The 12,899-nt window shown below is 44.0% G+C and overlaps 1 protein-coding gene across 1 annotated transcript; it reads left to right on the forward strand.

Moving 5' to 3' along the window:
• Positions 1-486: 486 nt before the first annotated feature.
• Positions 487-8,537, forward strand: LOC145337771 (zinc-binding protein A33-like). The gene is made up of 7 exons (XM_080182618.1): positions 487-564; positions 1,129-1,633; positions 1,722-1,817; positions 1,911-2,138; positions 3,523-3,545; positions 3,630-3,745; positions 6,299-8,537. The coding sequence occupies exons 2-7, from the start codon at positions 1,226-1,228 to the stop codon at positions 6,847-6,849; spliced, it is 1,422 nt and encodes a 473-aa protein (XP_080038744.1). The 5' UTR covers positions 487-564; positions 1,129-1,225; the 3' UTR covers positions 6,850-8,537.
• Positions 8,538-12,899: the final 4,362 nt, after the last annotated feature.

The following is a 12,899-nucleotide window of genomic DNA, read 5'->3' on the forward strand; positions in this document are numbered from 1 at the left end:
TTTTACACTATAACCGTTCTCCGCCATTGTGAATATTTTTAAACCTATAACTATTTTTTGTGCCAGGGTAAACCCTCCCCTCCTCAACCGGGCCATCCGTCACTCGTTCTTTAGCATTATTTTCAGTAAGGGCACTGAATTCTGTTCTTCCGTTAACATTTTCTGCTATATTACCTTAACACCGCTGTCAGCTCTTTGCGTAGTCCATCACACTGCCTCTGTCTTGCACCCTAAACACATGTGCACTACAATCTCTCCGAGCTCCCACCTCTCATTGGCTGTCCATCTGCTCCAGCTGCCCCTCTCTCTCTTAAACAACATATACCCCATCACATTTCTCACCGACTCGAAAAGTTAACTCTCTTTCTCTCTGCACAGATGCTGCCAGACCTGCTTTCGCGGCACTTTCTGATTTCATTTCTGTAGACTTGTTCTGCAAATAAACATTCCAAGAACTGGGCGGTAAGCGTCTCCTACTTAGAGCTCCCTGTCAGCTGTGAATCAGCTCTGGGTCAAAAAGTGCTGGGGTCGAATCTCACTCCAGATACCTGGGACATCACCAAGGTAAGTTATGAGATTCTGTTCTTACGATAGCCCATATGTATTCTGACTTTGCAGTGATCACCCCGCTGTCAAAAACCTCATTGGTTTCCAGGCGCTGTGGGAGTCCCCGGGTTTGGGGTCATGCACCATAAAAACACAACACTTAACTGCGTAACCAATAAAACCGAAAATCACAGCTACAACTCATCTAAATATCTTTCTAGTATTTGTCATTTTCTTGACAAGTGCAGTACTCTCTGCTCCAGGAGGGGCTGTACATCCATCCATACAATTCCTTGCATGGATCTGGAACATTCACCGTGTTTCACCACAGGGTTTGTAATCGGCAGTGAGTTCAGACTGGAGAACAATGCAATGGGATCTCCATCCCGCCCATCCCCGTCTCCTCCCTCTCGCTCCACTGTCACCATTCTCCAGTGTCCAACTCACCCCCGAAAGAGTTCAATGATTCCTCTCTCGGCTCTAACCCTGTTTTTCCTTCACACTGAGCGAAGAGTTAACAACCCGCCTGAGAGTCGAGAGGACAGAGATTAATTTATAATCATATTTCCCTGTGTATTACAGTGAACGTCATCCGGAAACCGCGTACCTGAAGGTGTTCAGGAATGCAGGCACATCCCACAGTTAAACCGGTTTGGATCAGGAAGTGCTGAGAGTGAACATGGCTTCGAAGCAGCTGGTTAAGAGTTTGAGTGAGGAGACAACTTGCCCCATTTGTTTCGGTATCTTCACTGATCCGGTAACACTGGATTGTGGCCATAACTTCTGCCGCTCCTGTATCACCCAGTGTTGGGAAAAGGATATAACCTCCTGTCCGGAATGTAGAGAGGAGTTTCCGGAAAGAAACCTCAGGGTAAATCGGGCCTTAGAGAATCTGGCCGAGCAAACTCGACAATTAAAGCTGAATCGGAAAGAGGAGGAAAGTAAAGTTCACTGTGGGGAACATCGGGAAGAACTGAAGCTGTTTTGTGAAACTGACCAGAAATTGATCTGTTACACTTGTAGAGATTTGCAGGAACACAAATCTCACAACTTCATGGAGATTAAAGAGACTGTTGAAAAATACAAGGTACAAGGGAAAAGATTTATAAACTGACGTTTCATCGCATTTTCCTGCTCTGACACTTTCATTCTGTGATTTTCTCTCCCAATCCCAGGATCAGCTCAAATCTTCCTTAGATTTTCTCACAGAGAAGAAATTGGCAATTCTAGAAACAGGACAGAAACAGCAACGAAAGATTTCTGAAGTTAGGGTAAGGTCTCTCTGTGCTGATTTTCTGGGATCTCGGTTAGTTTTGTTCCCTTTATCGAGGGACATTAATTATGTTCCACATTTCATTTGGTAGGAACAGTCGAGCAGTCTGCAGACACACATCACATCCGAGTTCACTAAAATGCACCAGACTCTCACTGAGAAAGAGCAGCGATTACTCAGAGATCTCAGGGAAGACGAGGAATGGATTCTAGAATCAATGGAGAGAAACCTTCGAGAGATTCAGGAGAATTTAAATTCTATTGAGGAGAAAATCTCAAAGTTGCAGAAACAGATGGAGCAAAAAGACGAGCTGATATTTCTGAAGGTGAGGGAATATATTGTGGCTCAGTTCAGGGAAACTTCACACAGTCACTAAATAACTGACGATAACTGTGAAATTAATATAGAATTTATGGAAAAAATAGAAAGCGAGTGAAACAATTTTTGACAATTGTCATTCTCTGCAGTTGTCACAGTATTAATCCCTCGTCACTGCCAGCAACATTTCAGGAATACCAGCAACTTCCCCGGAATGAGTTGTCCTGACCTGGACATTGGGTTCAGATTATTTCCTGGTGCCTTTCGTGCCATTTTCTACTGGAATTGACATTGTAATTCAGTTCCTCACAGCACCGGGGACCCGGGTTCGATTCCTGCCCTGGCTGAATGGGTGGACTTTGCAAGTTCTCCCCGTGTCTGCGTGTGTTTCCTCAAAATGTTCTGGTTTCCTCCCACACGCCAAAGATATGCAGGTTAGGCTGATTGGCCATCGTCAATTACACCTTCGTGTCCCAAGGTTAGGGGTTTAGCGGCGTAGGTACGTTTTTTTTATGGGATAAACTTGTGTAAGAATTAATGTAGTCTCGATGGCCCGAATGACCTCCTTCTGCACTGTGCATTCTTTATGATTCCCTGATTCGATGTTGTGGGTTTGTCTATTAATCTTATATTATCAACTCTGCAGCACATAGGGGGAAAAAATCCTTTTATCTAGTCTGCGCTGGCTCAGTGAAAGAGCTTTCCAATTAGGTTCACTCCCACATCTCTTTACTCTGATTGGAAACAAATGTTTCCTTAACAAATATATCAAAGTGCTTCTCAAAATTATCACAGACCTTAGGCTCTTCGGCCTGTAATTCCCACGCTTTTCCCTGCGGCCCTTCTTAAACAAGTGAGTGTGTCTGAAGCTTGGTGGATGGCCAATTTGCCATCCTCCAAATTTCAGAGTCACTCATTCAATCCCACACACACTCACTCATTTCCACACACACACACACACACACACACACACACACTCACACACTCACTCTCTCTCACACCCACACACACACACTCAATCCCACACTCACTCACTCACACACAGACACTCACTGTCAGATCCACACATGCACTCCCACACACACTCACTACCACAATACTCACTCCCACACACGCTCCCCAACATCAACACGACTACATACACTCAGTCATCTCCACTAATGTTCATACACACACTCACTTATTCAATCCCACATGCTCCCTCATACATACACACTTGGTCAGATCCCACTTGTGATAGTGTGGTCACTAATCTGTTATCAGACTATGAACCGTTCTCTTCACAAAAGTGTTTCCATTCTGTGTTTTTGTATTTCCAACTTATGTTTTGCTCAGTTATAGGCACAAGATTAATCTTTCAGTTTGTGATACATTCTCTCCAACAGGAAGAGTGCTGGCAGTTGGGAATGTTGGAATAGCTTAAACATTGAAATCCTTCCAAAAATACTGTAACGAAGATGAATGTTTCCACATAATTTCTTTACATTTACAGGATCAGTGATGAATTTCAGCAACTCTGTGTAACAGATGCCGGCCTGTCTTTTGGAAAGTTCAGAGGTCCTTTACAGTACACAACGTGGAGGGACATGATCAACTCCATTAACCCCGGTAAAACACTGATTTTTCCTGATTATAAATCCAGATGTGAAGGGACTAAAGGGTGTCCGAGGTCCCGGATTAAATGCTCACATTTCCGCTTGTTAATTCCTAGAATCTGTCCATTGTCATATTTTGCTTCCTGTGGGTTGCTCTGGGTAAGTGTCTGAAGCCATCATGTGTCAAATTAGTGAGGAGTAGTTCTGCTGACTTTTTAAGCATCCTATATCAGGAAGACATCAAAGCATGAGAGAACCTGAGCCAGCTGGAGCTAACCTGTAGTGATGAATGAGGCACATTAGACAAGTCAAAGAGATGAAGAAACTGCGAGTCTAAAATAAATAAGGAGAAGTGTGATGATTTTATTGAGGAATTGAAGCATGCTGGAGAAGATAAACATCTACGGGTTTAACACAGTCACAGCGTCAATAACAAACTAAGGGTATCCTTAACCTTGCAATAGGGAAGGTGATGAGTCCATTTATATTGAGTGAGTTTGATTTTATGAGTGATTCCAGAGATCAAGCAATTTGTGAAAGCAATGCTCTCTCTTTGATCAGAGGTCCAATCAAACCCCGAGGTCGGGCTTCAGTTCCAATTTTGCTGGCCAGTTTTCCACGGGTTTGCAGTGAGGGGAAGTGCTTGGCAGTCCTTGAGGAAAGGGCGAAGTAGAGGAAAACCATCGACAACCCGGGGTGGGGTGTGGGTGGTGCCAGGATTATGGAATATGGTGGGTGGGATGACGAGACAGGAAGTAACATAGCGGCAAACAGCTTTGTGAGCAAATAACTCACCTTTTGGTCACATTGACATCATTGCAAAAGAAAAAAGAGGAATTTTCTGTGTTTTAACGTAGGATATTAGAAATCAATTTGCGAATAGTAAAGGCCCTGAAACAGCATGATGGTGTTGTTTTCGGTATAAATATTGAGCAGGAAACAGAGGGAGACTCCTTACATCATTTCCGATGGGAGTTTCCAGTGGTCCCTTTCAGACCAGTGATTGAACCATTGTATAGACTGTTCTTCTGGGTGGGGCATCACCATTCAAAGGAAGATCTAGATTGTATTGAGTCTCCAGTTATAGCAAATGTCTCCAGTTTGGATAGAGAATGAGGCTTCTCCTTGTGTTTAGTGTAGGAACACTGGATAACTATTTTGTTGCTGCCACGTAATTGTGGGTGTTTGATGACATTTGTGGGAAGCAGGTAGGGAGTACTGTGTGTGCATTTAGTCTCAGGGTTGCTCCGATTAAGGTTTAAATCGGGGAGATTCTGCAACGTAAATCATTCCCAGCCATTTTACCTGGAGGGTATCAAAGTGAATGTGTCAGTGTTAACGTTGTTGATCTCGCTGGCGTATTTTGAAGAGATTACAGAGAGGGTCGATGAGGATAGTGCTGTAGATGTGGTGAACAGTAAATTGACTTCAGAAAAGAGTTTGGAGAAATAGTTTCGCCAGAAAAATTGTTGCTAATAGAACATAACGGACAATATACACAGGAATGAAGAAGTGGCTGAGTGTCAGGAGACAGCAGTTGTCAATAGATGTTTTTCAGGCTGCAGGAAGGTTTAGAGTGGACTTCCTCAGAGGTCAGGATTATGTCCCTTGCTCTTCTTGAAATACATTAATGATCTATATCTTGGTCTACAGGGCACAATTTCAGCATATCTGCATGTTGTGAAGCTTGGGAGTTTTGTGAACTGTGAGGTTAATCGTGGAAAACTTCAAAAGGGCATGAAAATAGTGGAATGGATGCACATGTGAAAGACGAAACTAAATGCAGAGAAATGTGATGTGATTCGTTTTGCTAGAAAGAACAGAGAAAGACAACATAAAAAAAGATACAATTATGATGAAGTTGGAGGAGCAGAGTGTTATGGGTGAACACGTGCATAGGTAATTACAGGTGACGGGAAATGCCGAGAGTGTGGTTCATAAAGCATACAGTATCCTAGACTTAGTGAAAATCTCCCGTGAAAAAAGCCTTATTGCATGATTGACATATAATGAACGTTGTAAATATTGACTGCAATTGTACATGTAATGGGTATCATTCATTATTGGAACAAACTGATTTTTGGCACTTAATATACTGTCAGCTTTCAAGAGTAATCGAATATGCTGTTATAAATGTTAAGAAACAAATATTTTGAGAAAAGTGATACGATTTTGTTTGGCTGCTTCTTGACATCCACAGGGCAGTTTTTCTAATGTTGGCAGAATTCCCTCGTGAGGAGGAGTTTGCAGTATTAACTGGACAGGTTGTTTCGCTGGTGTTTCTGCTTCGGAGGTTCATGCTGAGTGATCCGTCCAGTTTTATTTTAATCACTCTTATTGTAGCGGTTTGACGCAACGATATCTGGGCCATTTCTGATGGCAGGGAGAAGTCACCCACATTGTTCGGGGTCTGGACTCACCGGCAGACTAGAGCAGATTTCAATAGAATGGAATATCCGGTGCGTGACGGAACAAATGTTAATCCACCTGTTCTGTGCCGCCGTCTATTTCCAATTTTACCCCCTCTCTCTAAATCACTGACTGTGTTATTTTAACTTTCCCCCAGCTCCAGCCTGTCTGACTCTGGATCCGAACACAGCGAATCCCCGGCTCATCCTGTCTGAGGACCGGACCAGTGTGAGATTCGGAGACAAACGGCAGCCACTCCCTGACACCCCGGAGAGGTTTGATCCCTTGGAATATATCCTGGGATCAGAAGGATTCACATCAGGGAGACATTACTGGGAGGTGGGGGTGGGGGAGAAGACAGAGTGGGAAGTCGGAGTGGCCCGAGAGTCTGTGGACAGGAAAAGAGTAATCCTCCTGAGCCCTGAGCCCGGGTTCTGGCTAATGGGGCTGATACCTGCAAGAGGCCATTTCGCCATCAACTCCCCGCATGAGATCCCCCTCACTCCAAGTGTGAATCCCCGGAAGATCGGGGTTTTCCTGGACTATGAGGGTGGACAGGTGTCATTTTACAATGCGGACAACATGTCCCATCTCCACACTTTCACCCACACTTTCACTGAGAGAATCTTTCCCATCTTCAGTCCAGGATCAAACATCGGTGATTATAACCCAACACCGCTGACAATCTGCGGCATTAACGGTCTCTAACAGATCCATCCCATAATTTCACACCGTCTCCCTGCCTCCTGCCAGTATGGGTCTCAGTCACGTGTGGAGACAGAAGCCAGGTTAACATATTCTGGGTATAAACCCTGTATGAGAACTGGGAACTGAAAGATCAGCAAGGACCCCTGTTGGGCTAGGGGAAAGAAGGAAAGGAAGGGAAGAAACAAATAGAAGCTCATTGTCGAGAGGAACTTACTGGTTTGAATGAGCTGTGAACTGCAGGAACCCGGTGACCTTCCTGCTTGTAATGTTGTTCTAATGGCGGTAGGTGGCGATAGATCACCGTGTTTGAGATGAATCAGTGCAGTGATTCTCAAACTGGGGACTGGGGAATCTTTACAGGAATCAAGGAAACAATTCCTTTGGAGGATGAAAACCAAAAAGAGGAACATAAGGGGGAAGAGGAAATGAAAGTGAAAAATCGCAGACGTTCCAGTTCACATGTATTCGTAGGTTTTAAGGGACAGACAAAGAGATAAAGACGTAAAGGGACGCGTAAGAGAGTGGCGAAAAAAAAACCATGTCCCGCTTTGTGTAAATTCCCAGTTGTCAGTATTGTTCTCTGAGAACACCTGTCAGCATTTCCATCCCAAACTTCCCAAATTCCCTCCACTCTTCAGTGTGATTGACAATTTCGGCTGCCATGGTTTTCAGCCGTGTGTCTGACATTTTCTTTGAGTAGGAGATGAGGGGAGGGGAGGGGAGGAGGGAGAGCAGCTGCTGCTGTGATATTCGGATGTCTTGACTTTGAGCTCAGGCAGTGAACAAGTGCCGTTATCATGCTGCCTGGCCTGCTGAATAATCCCATCATTTTCTGACTGTCAGTTTGACTGACTTCAAACATTGGGTATGTTTCAGTAATGTAACTTTCTTTCATGATTAATCAACAGTGGCAAACTGGACTGCGTTTGTAATGGTCTGTAAAAATGGTCTGCCCAGAATGTAATGTCTAACTCTGTACTCCAACAAAATTGAGGGGAAGGAAAGCTGGGTGTTTCTTGGAGGTTTTATTTCACATTAAAATAGGAGCCTGCTTTTCGTCTCTTTAAGCAATAAGGTTCCTGAAGCAACACATTCCAAGCCCACTCCCGCTACCACCCAGAAGGACAAGGGCAGCAAGGGAATACAACGCCACAACCTGGCAGTTCCCCTTCAAGTCACTCACCATCCTGACTTGGAGATATATCGTCACTTCTTCACTGTCGCTGGGTCAAAGTCCTGCAACACACTCCAGAACAGGACTGTGGGTGTATCTCAGGGACCACAGCGGTTCGAAAAATGCAGCTCAACACCTTCTTCCCGAGGACTGGGAATAAATGTTGGCCTCGACAACGATGGCCACATTCCATAAATGAATGAAAAAAAACGAAAATGATGTGACACTGCTGTGAATACTGATTTGGCAGTCTATCTGTATTGAGCATGATGTGTGAACTGATTGGATTTGTATGACATTAACACACAATGTTTAACCAGTAGAAAAACAGTTCAGTTGCTGCACTGGAATGTTAGTGAGATCACAGTTATCATTTATCTCTGGTTTGTCCGGTCTGTGTCACCACTGACCACATCAGTGAATTGGCCCTGAAATCTGTAATGATTTATTATTGAAGCACTCTATCTATGAAAGCCTTTGATATTGTGGCTGTTATTAAACATTATAATTTACACTGTGAATCCAGATACATTTCTGAAGAATCAAAGGTGACAGGAGGGAAAAAGCTTTTTATTAAGGGGCAGCGTTTCTAACTTGAAATGAACGGACTGAGAGGGCGGTGGAGGCAGAGACAGTCAGGGCTTTCAAAAGAGGATTGGATCTTTATCTGAAGAAGAATTTTGAGGACATTGAGGTAAAGGCAGGGGAGTAACATTGATCTTGCAGAGAGCTAGCACAGACGAATGGGACCGAATGTCCTATTTTTGTTCTTTAGCCATTCTCTAATTCAGCGATTTTCCGAATTTTGATTCAATGATGATTGATCTGTCCGTCAGCTCCATTTACTCACCTTGTCTCCAATTCACTACAGTTTACATCAATCCCATCCAGAATCCATAAGAAATACCAACAGCATCCTCCTGTTTCTCAGGAAAAAGGGGACCTGGAATTCTGTTCATCATCACACGCAGTAGGAAGGGTGCAGAGGAGATTCGACAGTTGTTGCCTGTGCTGGGGCATTTCAGCTCTGAAGGGAGGTTAGAGAGACTGTTTTTTTCCCCTTGCAGCATAGAAGGCTGAGAGGTGCCGAGTAGGGAACTAGTCGAGGTGAACACAATTATGACAGTCATAGATAGGGCACATCGGACGAAACTCCTCCCTTAGTCGATGCATCAATAATCAGGGACATCCATTTAGCGTCAGGGCAGGAGATTTAGAGGGGATTTTAGGAAAAACCTTTGCACCCGGGGAATGGTGAGAACCTGGAATTCACGACATGAAATGGTTAAAGACGATGGAACCCGCAAAACATTTAAGAAGCGTTTAGATGAACACTCGAATGCCATAGCATGCAAGGCTACGGGCCAAGTTCTGGAAAGTGGGATTGGAATAGATAGGTGCTTGATGGCAGACGCAGACACATTTGTCAAAGGTCCTCTTCCTGTGCTGTAAAATTCTATGACCATATGACTCGACCGTCTGCGTCTGATGCAATGAACGATGGACTAGGTGCTGGGAGATTGGATTAAAATGAGCGGCTAGTTTATTTTTTCTCTGTTTGTTTGGCCGGCACAGACAAGATGGGCTGAATGGCTTCTTTCTAACTCATATCTTTTGAATGGTTCTGTGCTATAATACTCCATAGCTGCCTTCAGTCCTTCAGTCATTTCATGATGATATGTGAAGTGAATAATATTGGCTGAAACCTGGTCTATGTGATGTTGTGGACCTCATGGAGAGGCCAAGTTTGACGCTTCTGACTGAAGATTGTTGCAAATGCTTCATCTTGTCTTTTGCACTGATGTTCTGAGCTCTCCCATCATCGAGGACTGGGATATTTGTGGAGTCCTTTCACCCTTCTTTAATTGCATTAAACTCGATATAATTCTTGTTGTGGCTCTCTATAATTCTTACCCACATAAAATCTTGAAGTTCCAATTCTGCCTCTACCGGACACTGGATATGCATGACTACAAATTATATCAGAACCAGATTTTATGATAGTTAAGAAAAATATGTTTTTATTATACAAACCCAAAATCTAGATATAGTCATAAAAGCTTTCCTTCTGTATAAAAATAATTTGAGTTAACATACTTTTAATAAGCACGAATATTAAAAAACGCGCATATGTATCTCGGAGCTTTAGGCTTATTTGGCTGCTACGGATCAGAAGAAATTGCAAATTTGCATCGACACAGATTTGATATGGACAGTGTGGTTCCTGAAAACAAAAACAAAGTACAAAACAAACCTTTCCACAGCAGCAATCGGGCCTGAGCGGCCGGAAGACGGCAGCTGGTCACATTAAGAATTCTCTTCTTCTCTGGCATTCAACAGAAGTGGATGTAATCACGGTTCACTTAAAATGTGGACGATTTAATCAATGCCTCAGGCGGACCCATGAAAGGACAACAAGGAAGCAACCGTGTGTAGTATCAGGACAGACCCAAGTACACTGTCAAAGGAAAGCAACGTAAGCTGTAGGAGACCACAGCAGTGCAATAGTCTGAACTCATCGGTACAGGTTTACAGCCCTACCAATCTTACAGCTAAATACTATTTCCCAATCTGTGTTCAAACAGAAAATTCTGCGAATACTCAGCAGCTCGGGCAGCATTTGTGGAGAGACAGAGAACCAGGGTAAAGGTTTTAGTGGATGGAATGCTCATTTCTAATGAAAGCTCACACATTCTCATCGTTGGATCCATTTCACAAATTTTTTTCTACACGCTACCCCGATGCCTTCACACGCTCGAAACTGAATTTGCCACAATACTCGAGTTGAGGCCGAAACAATGTTGTATAAAGGGTTCACTCTGAGGACCAGTCATATTGAACTCGAAACGTTAACTCTGCTTCTCTCCACAGATACTGCCGGACCCGCTGGGTTTGTTCAGCATGTTTTGTTTTCTCGTACTTCTAATTCAGTGATATCTAGATATCAACATAGAAGCCAGAGTATGCCATTCAGCCAATTGAAAATGTTCAGCCATTCATTAACATTGCTGTTGATCTCTATCTTAACTCCATAGTCCATATCCTGCAAGAAATGCTCTGAAATCCATGTTTTTCTGTTTCACAATGAAATTCCAGCTCTGGTAAAGACTAATGATTCTGAGAGACTGTTCGAGGGGTGAGGGTGGAGAGTGTGGGAGGGGTGGGGGTGTAGTGTGTGTGACGGGTGGGGCTGGAGAGTGTGTGAGGTGTGGGGGTGAGGACTGCATTGCCGCTTGGGGGTGAAGAGTGTGTGAGGGGTGGGGACCAGGGAGTGTCTCGATGTTGGCGGGGGTTTGGTGGAGGAGGGTCTTCTGGTCGTAGGAAGAGGGTGTGGCGCGAATGAAGCGGCGCACTGAGCCACTTCAACTGTTAATCCTTTGGCCAGGCTCCGGTTAAAATGACTGCTGTATTTTCCTTCATAGCGGATGCTCCTGAGATTGTGATTAATTGCTTTCGGGTGCCGTCAGTTTCTGGGATGGGTTGATGTTACAAAGCGCACCGCTGCCATCTGCTGACAGAATCTCGCTGCTGCAGGAAAGAATTCCCCATTGAAAACGGCCCAAAAAGTCTTTGAATTTGACAGTCCAGTCCCACGCGTTGGGTCTGATGTCCTTTCTCCGTGTTGGGTCATTCTCGGATTCTTATGTACTCTTAGACGTTATTCTGATCAAATCCACATCGTGATAATTGATTTCATTCGATCCTATTCTTTGATTAAATGTCCCAAGGTCATCATTGGGAAAGAGCAGCGAAAGAATCCCACATTAATATCCACAACCATGTGGAAAATACATACGGATTAGGATTCGCTATTAAAGTGTAAGTTTTGGTGAATACTGCAATATTTAGCTGACTCTGACTTTGCACCACAAAAATCAATATGATTGACATTATTGTTCCGACGGAAGGGTCCAGTAATGTCCAGTAATGGTGGAGGACAAGTGATTGGTGAACTTACGAATTGAACAGGATCACTGGCAGTCTTGATATGGTGACAAGTCTCACAACACCAGGTTAAAGTCCAATATGTTTATTTGGTAGCACAAGACACGAGCTTTCAGAGCGCTGCCCCTTTATCGGGTGAGTGGGAGTTCTGTTCACAAACAGGGCCTCTAAAGACCGAAACTCAATTTGCAAAATAATGGTTGGAATGCGAGTCTTTACAGGTAATCAAGTATTAAAGGTAGAGACAATGTGAGTCGAGAGAGGGTTAAGCGCAGGTTAAAGAGATGTGTATTGTCTCCAGACTGGACAGTTAGTGAGATATTGCAAGCCCAGGCAAGATGGGACGTTACAGATCGTGTGACATGAACCCAAGTTCCTGGATGAGGCCGTCCTCGTGTGTCCTCTTGGGTTCATGTCACACTATCTGTAACCCCCACGACTTGCCTGGGCTTGCAAAATCGCACTAACTGTCCTGGCTGGAGACAATACACACCTCTTTAACCTGTGCTTAACCCCATCTCTACTCACATTGTCTGGACCTTTAAGATTTGATTACCTGTAAAGACTCGCATTCCAAACATTATCTTGTAAGTTGAGTCTGTGTTTTTATATGCCCTGTTTGTGAACAGAACTCCCACTCACCTGATGAAGGGACAGTGCTCCGAAAGCTTGTGGCTTGTGCTACCAAATAAACCTTTTGGACTTTAACCTGGTGTAGTGAGACTTCTTACTGTGCTTTACCCCAGTCGAATGCCGGCATCTCCACAATCTCTATGTGGACATTTTGGATTGGGAAAATCAACTCCAATCTGCTACACTCCGAGTGTCGGTTCTTCTGATGAATTTTCAGCTGAAATTCACTCTGCAGAGCGAATTGTTTGACGCTCACCTCCGGGTATCTCCTTCGACAAGACAAAGGATAAAACGGAGA

This window comes from Carcharhinus amblyrhynchos, unplaced genomic scaffold (assembly GCF_965287045.1).
Source record: "Carcharhinus amblyrhynchos unplaced genomic scaffold, sCarAmb.v2.hapA scaffold_73, whole genome shotgun sequence".
In the NCBI taxonomy this organism is placed as follows: domain Eukaryota; kingdom Metazoa; phylum Chordata; class Chondrichthyes; order Carcharhiniformes; family Carcharhinidae; genus Carcharhinus; species Carcharhinus amblyrhynchos.

Coding starts and splice junctions, on each gene's coding strand:
- LOC145337771 (XM_080182618.1), top strand. CDS start 1,226: ATGGCTTCGAAGCAGCTGGTTAAGAGTTTGAGTGAGGAGACAACTTGC. Junction 3,546..3,629: donor GAGTGCTGGCAGTTGGGAAT/GTTGGAATAGCT, acceptor TTACATTTACAG/GATCAGTGATGAATTTCAGC. Junction 3,746..6,298: donor GATCAACTCCATTAACCCCG/GTAAAACACTGA, acceptor ACTTTCCCCCAG/CTCCAGCCTGTCTGACTCTG.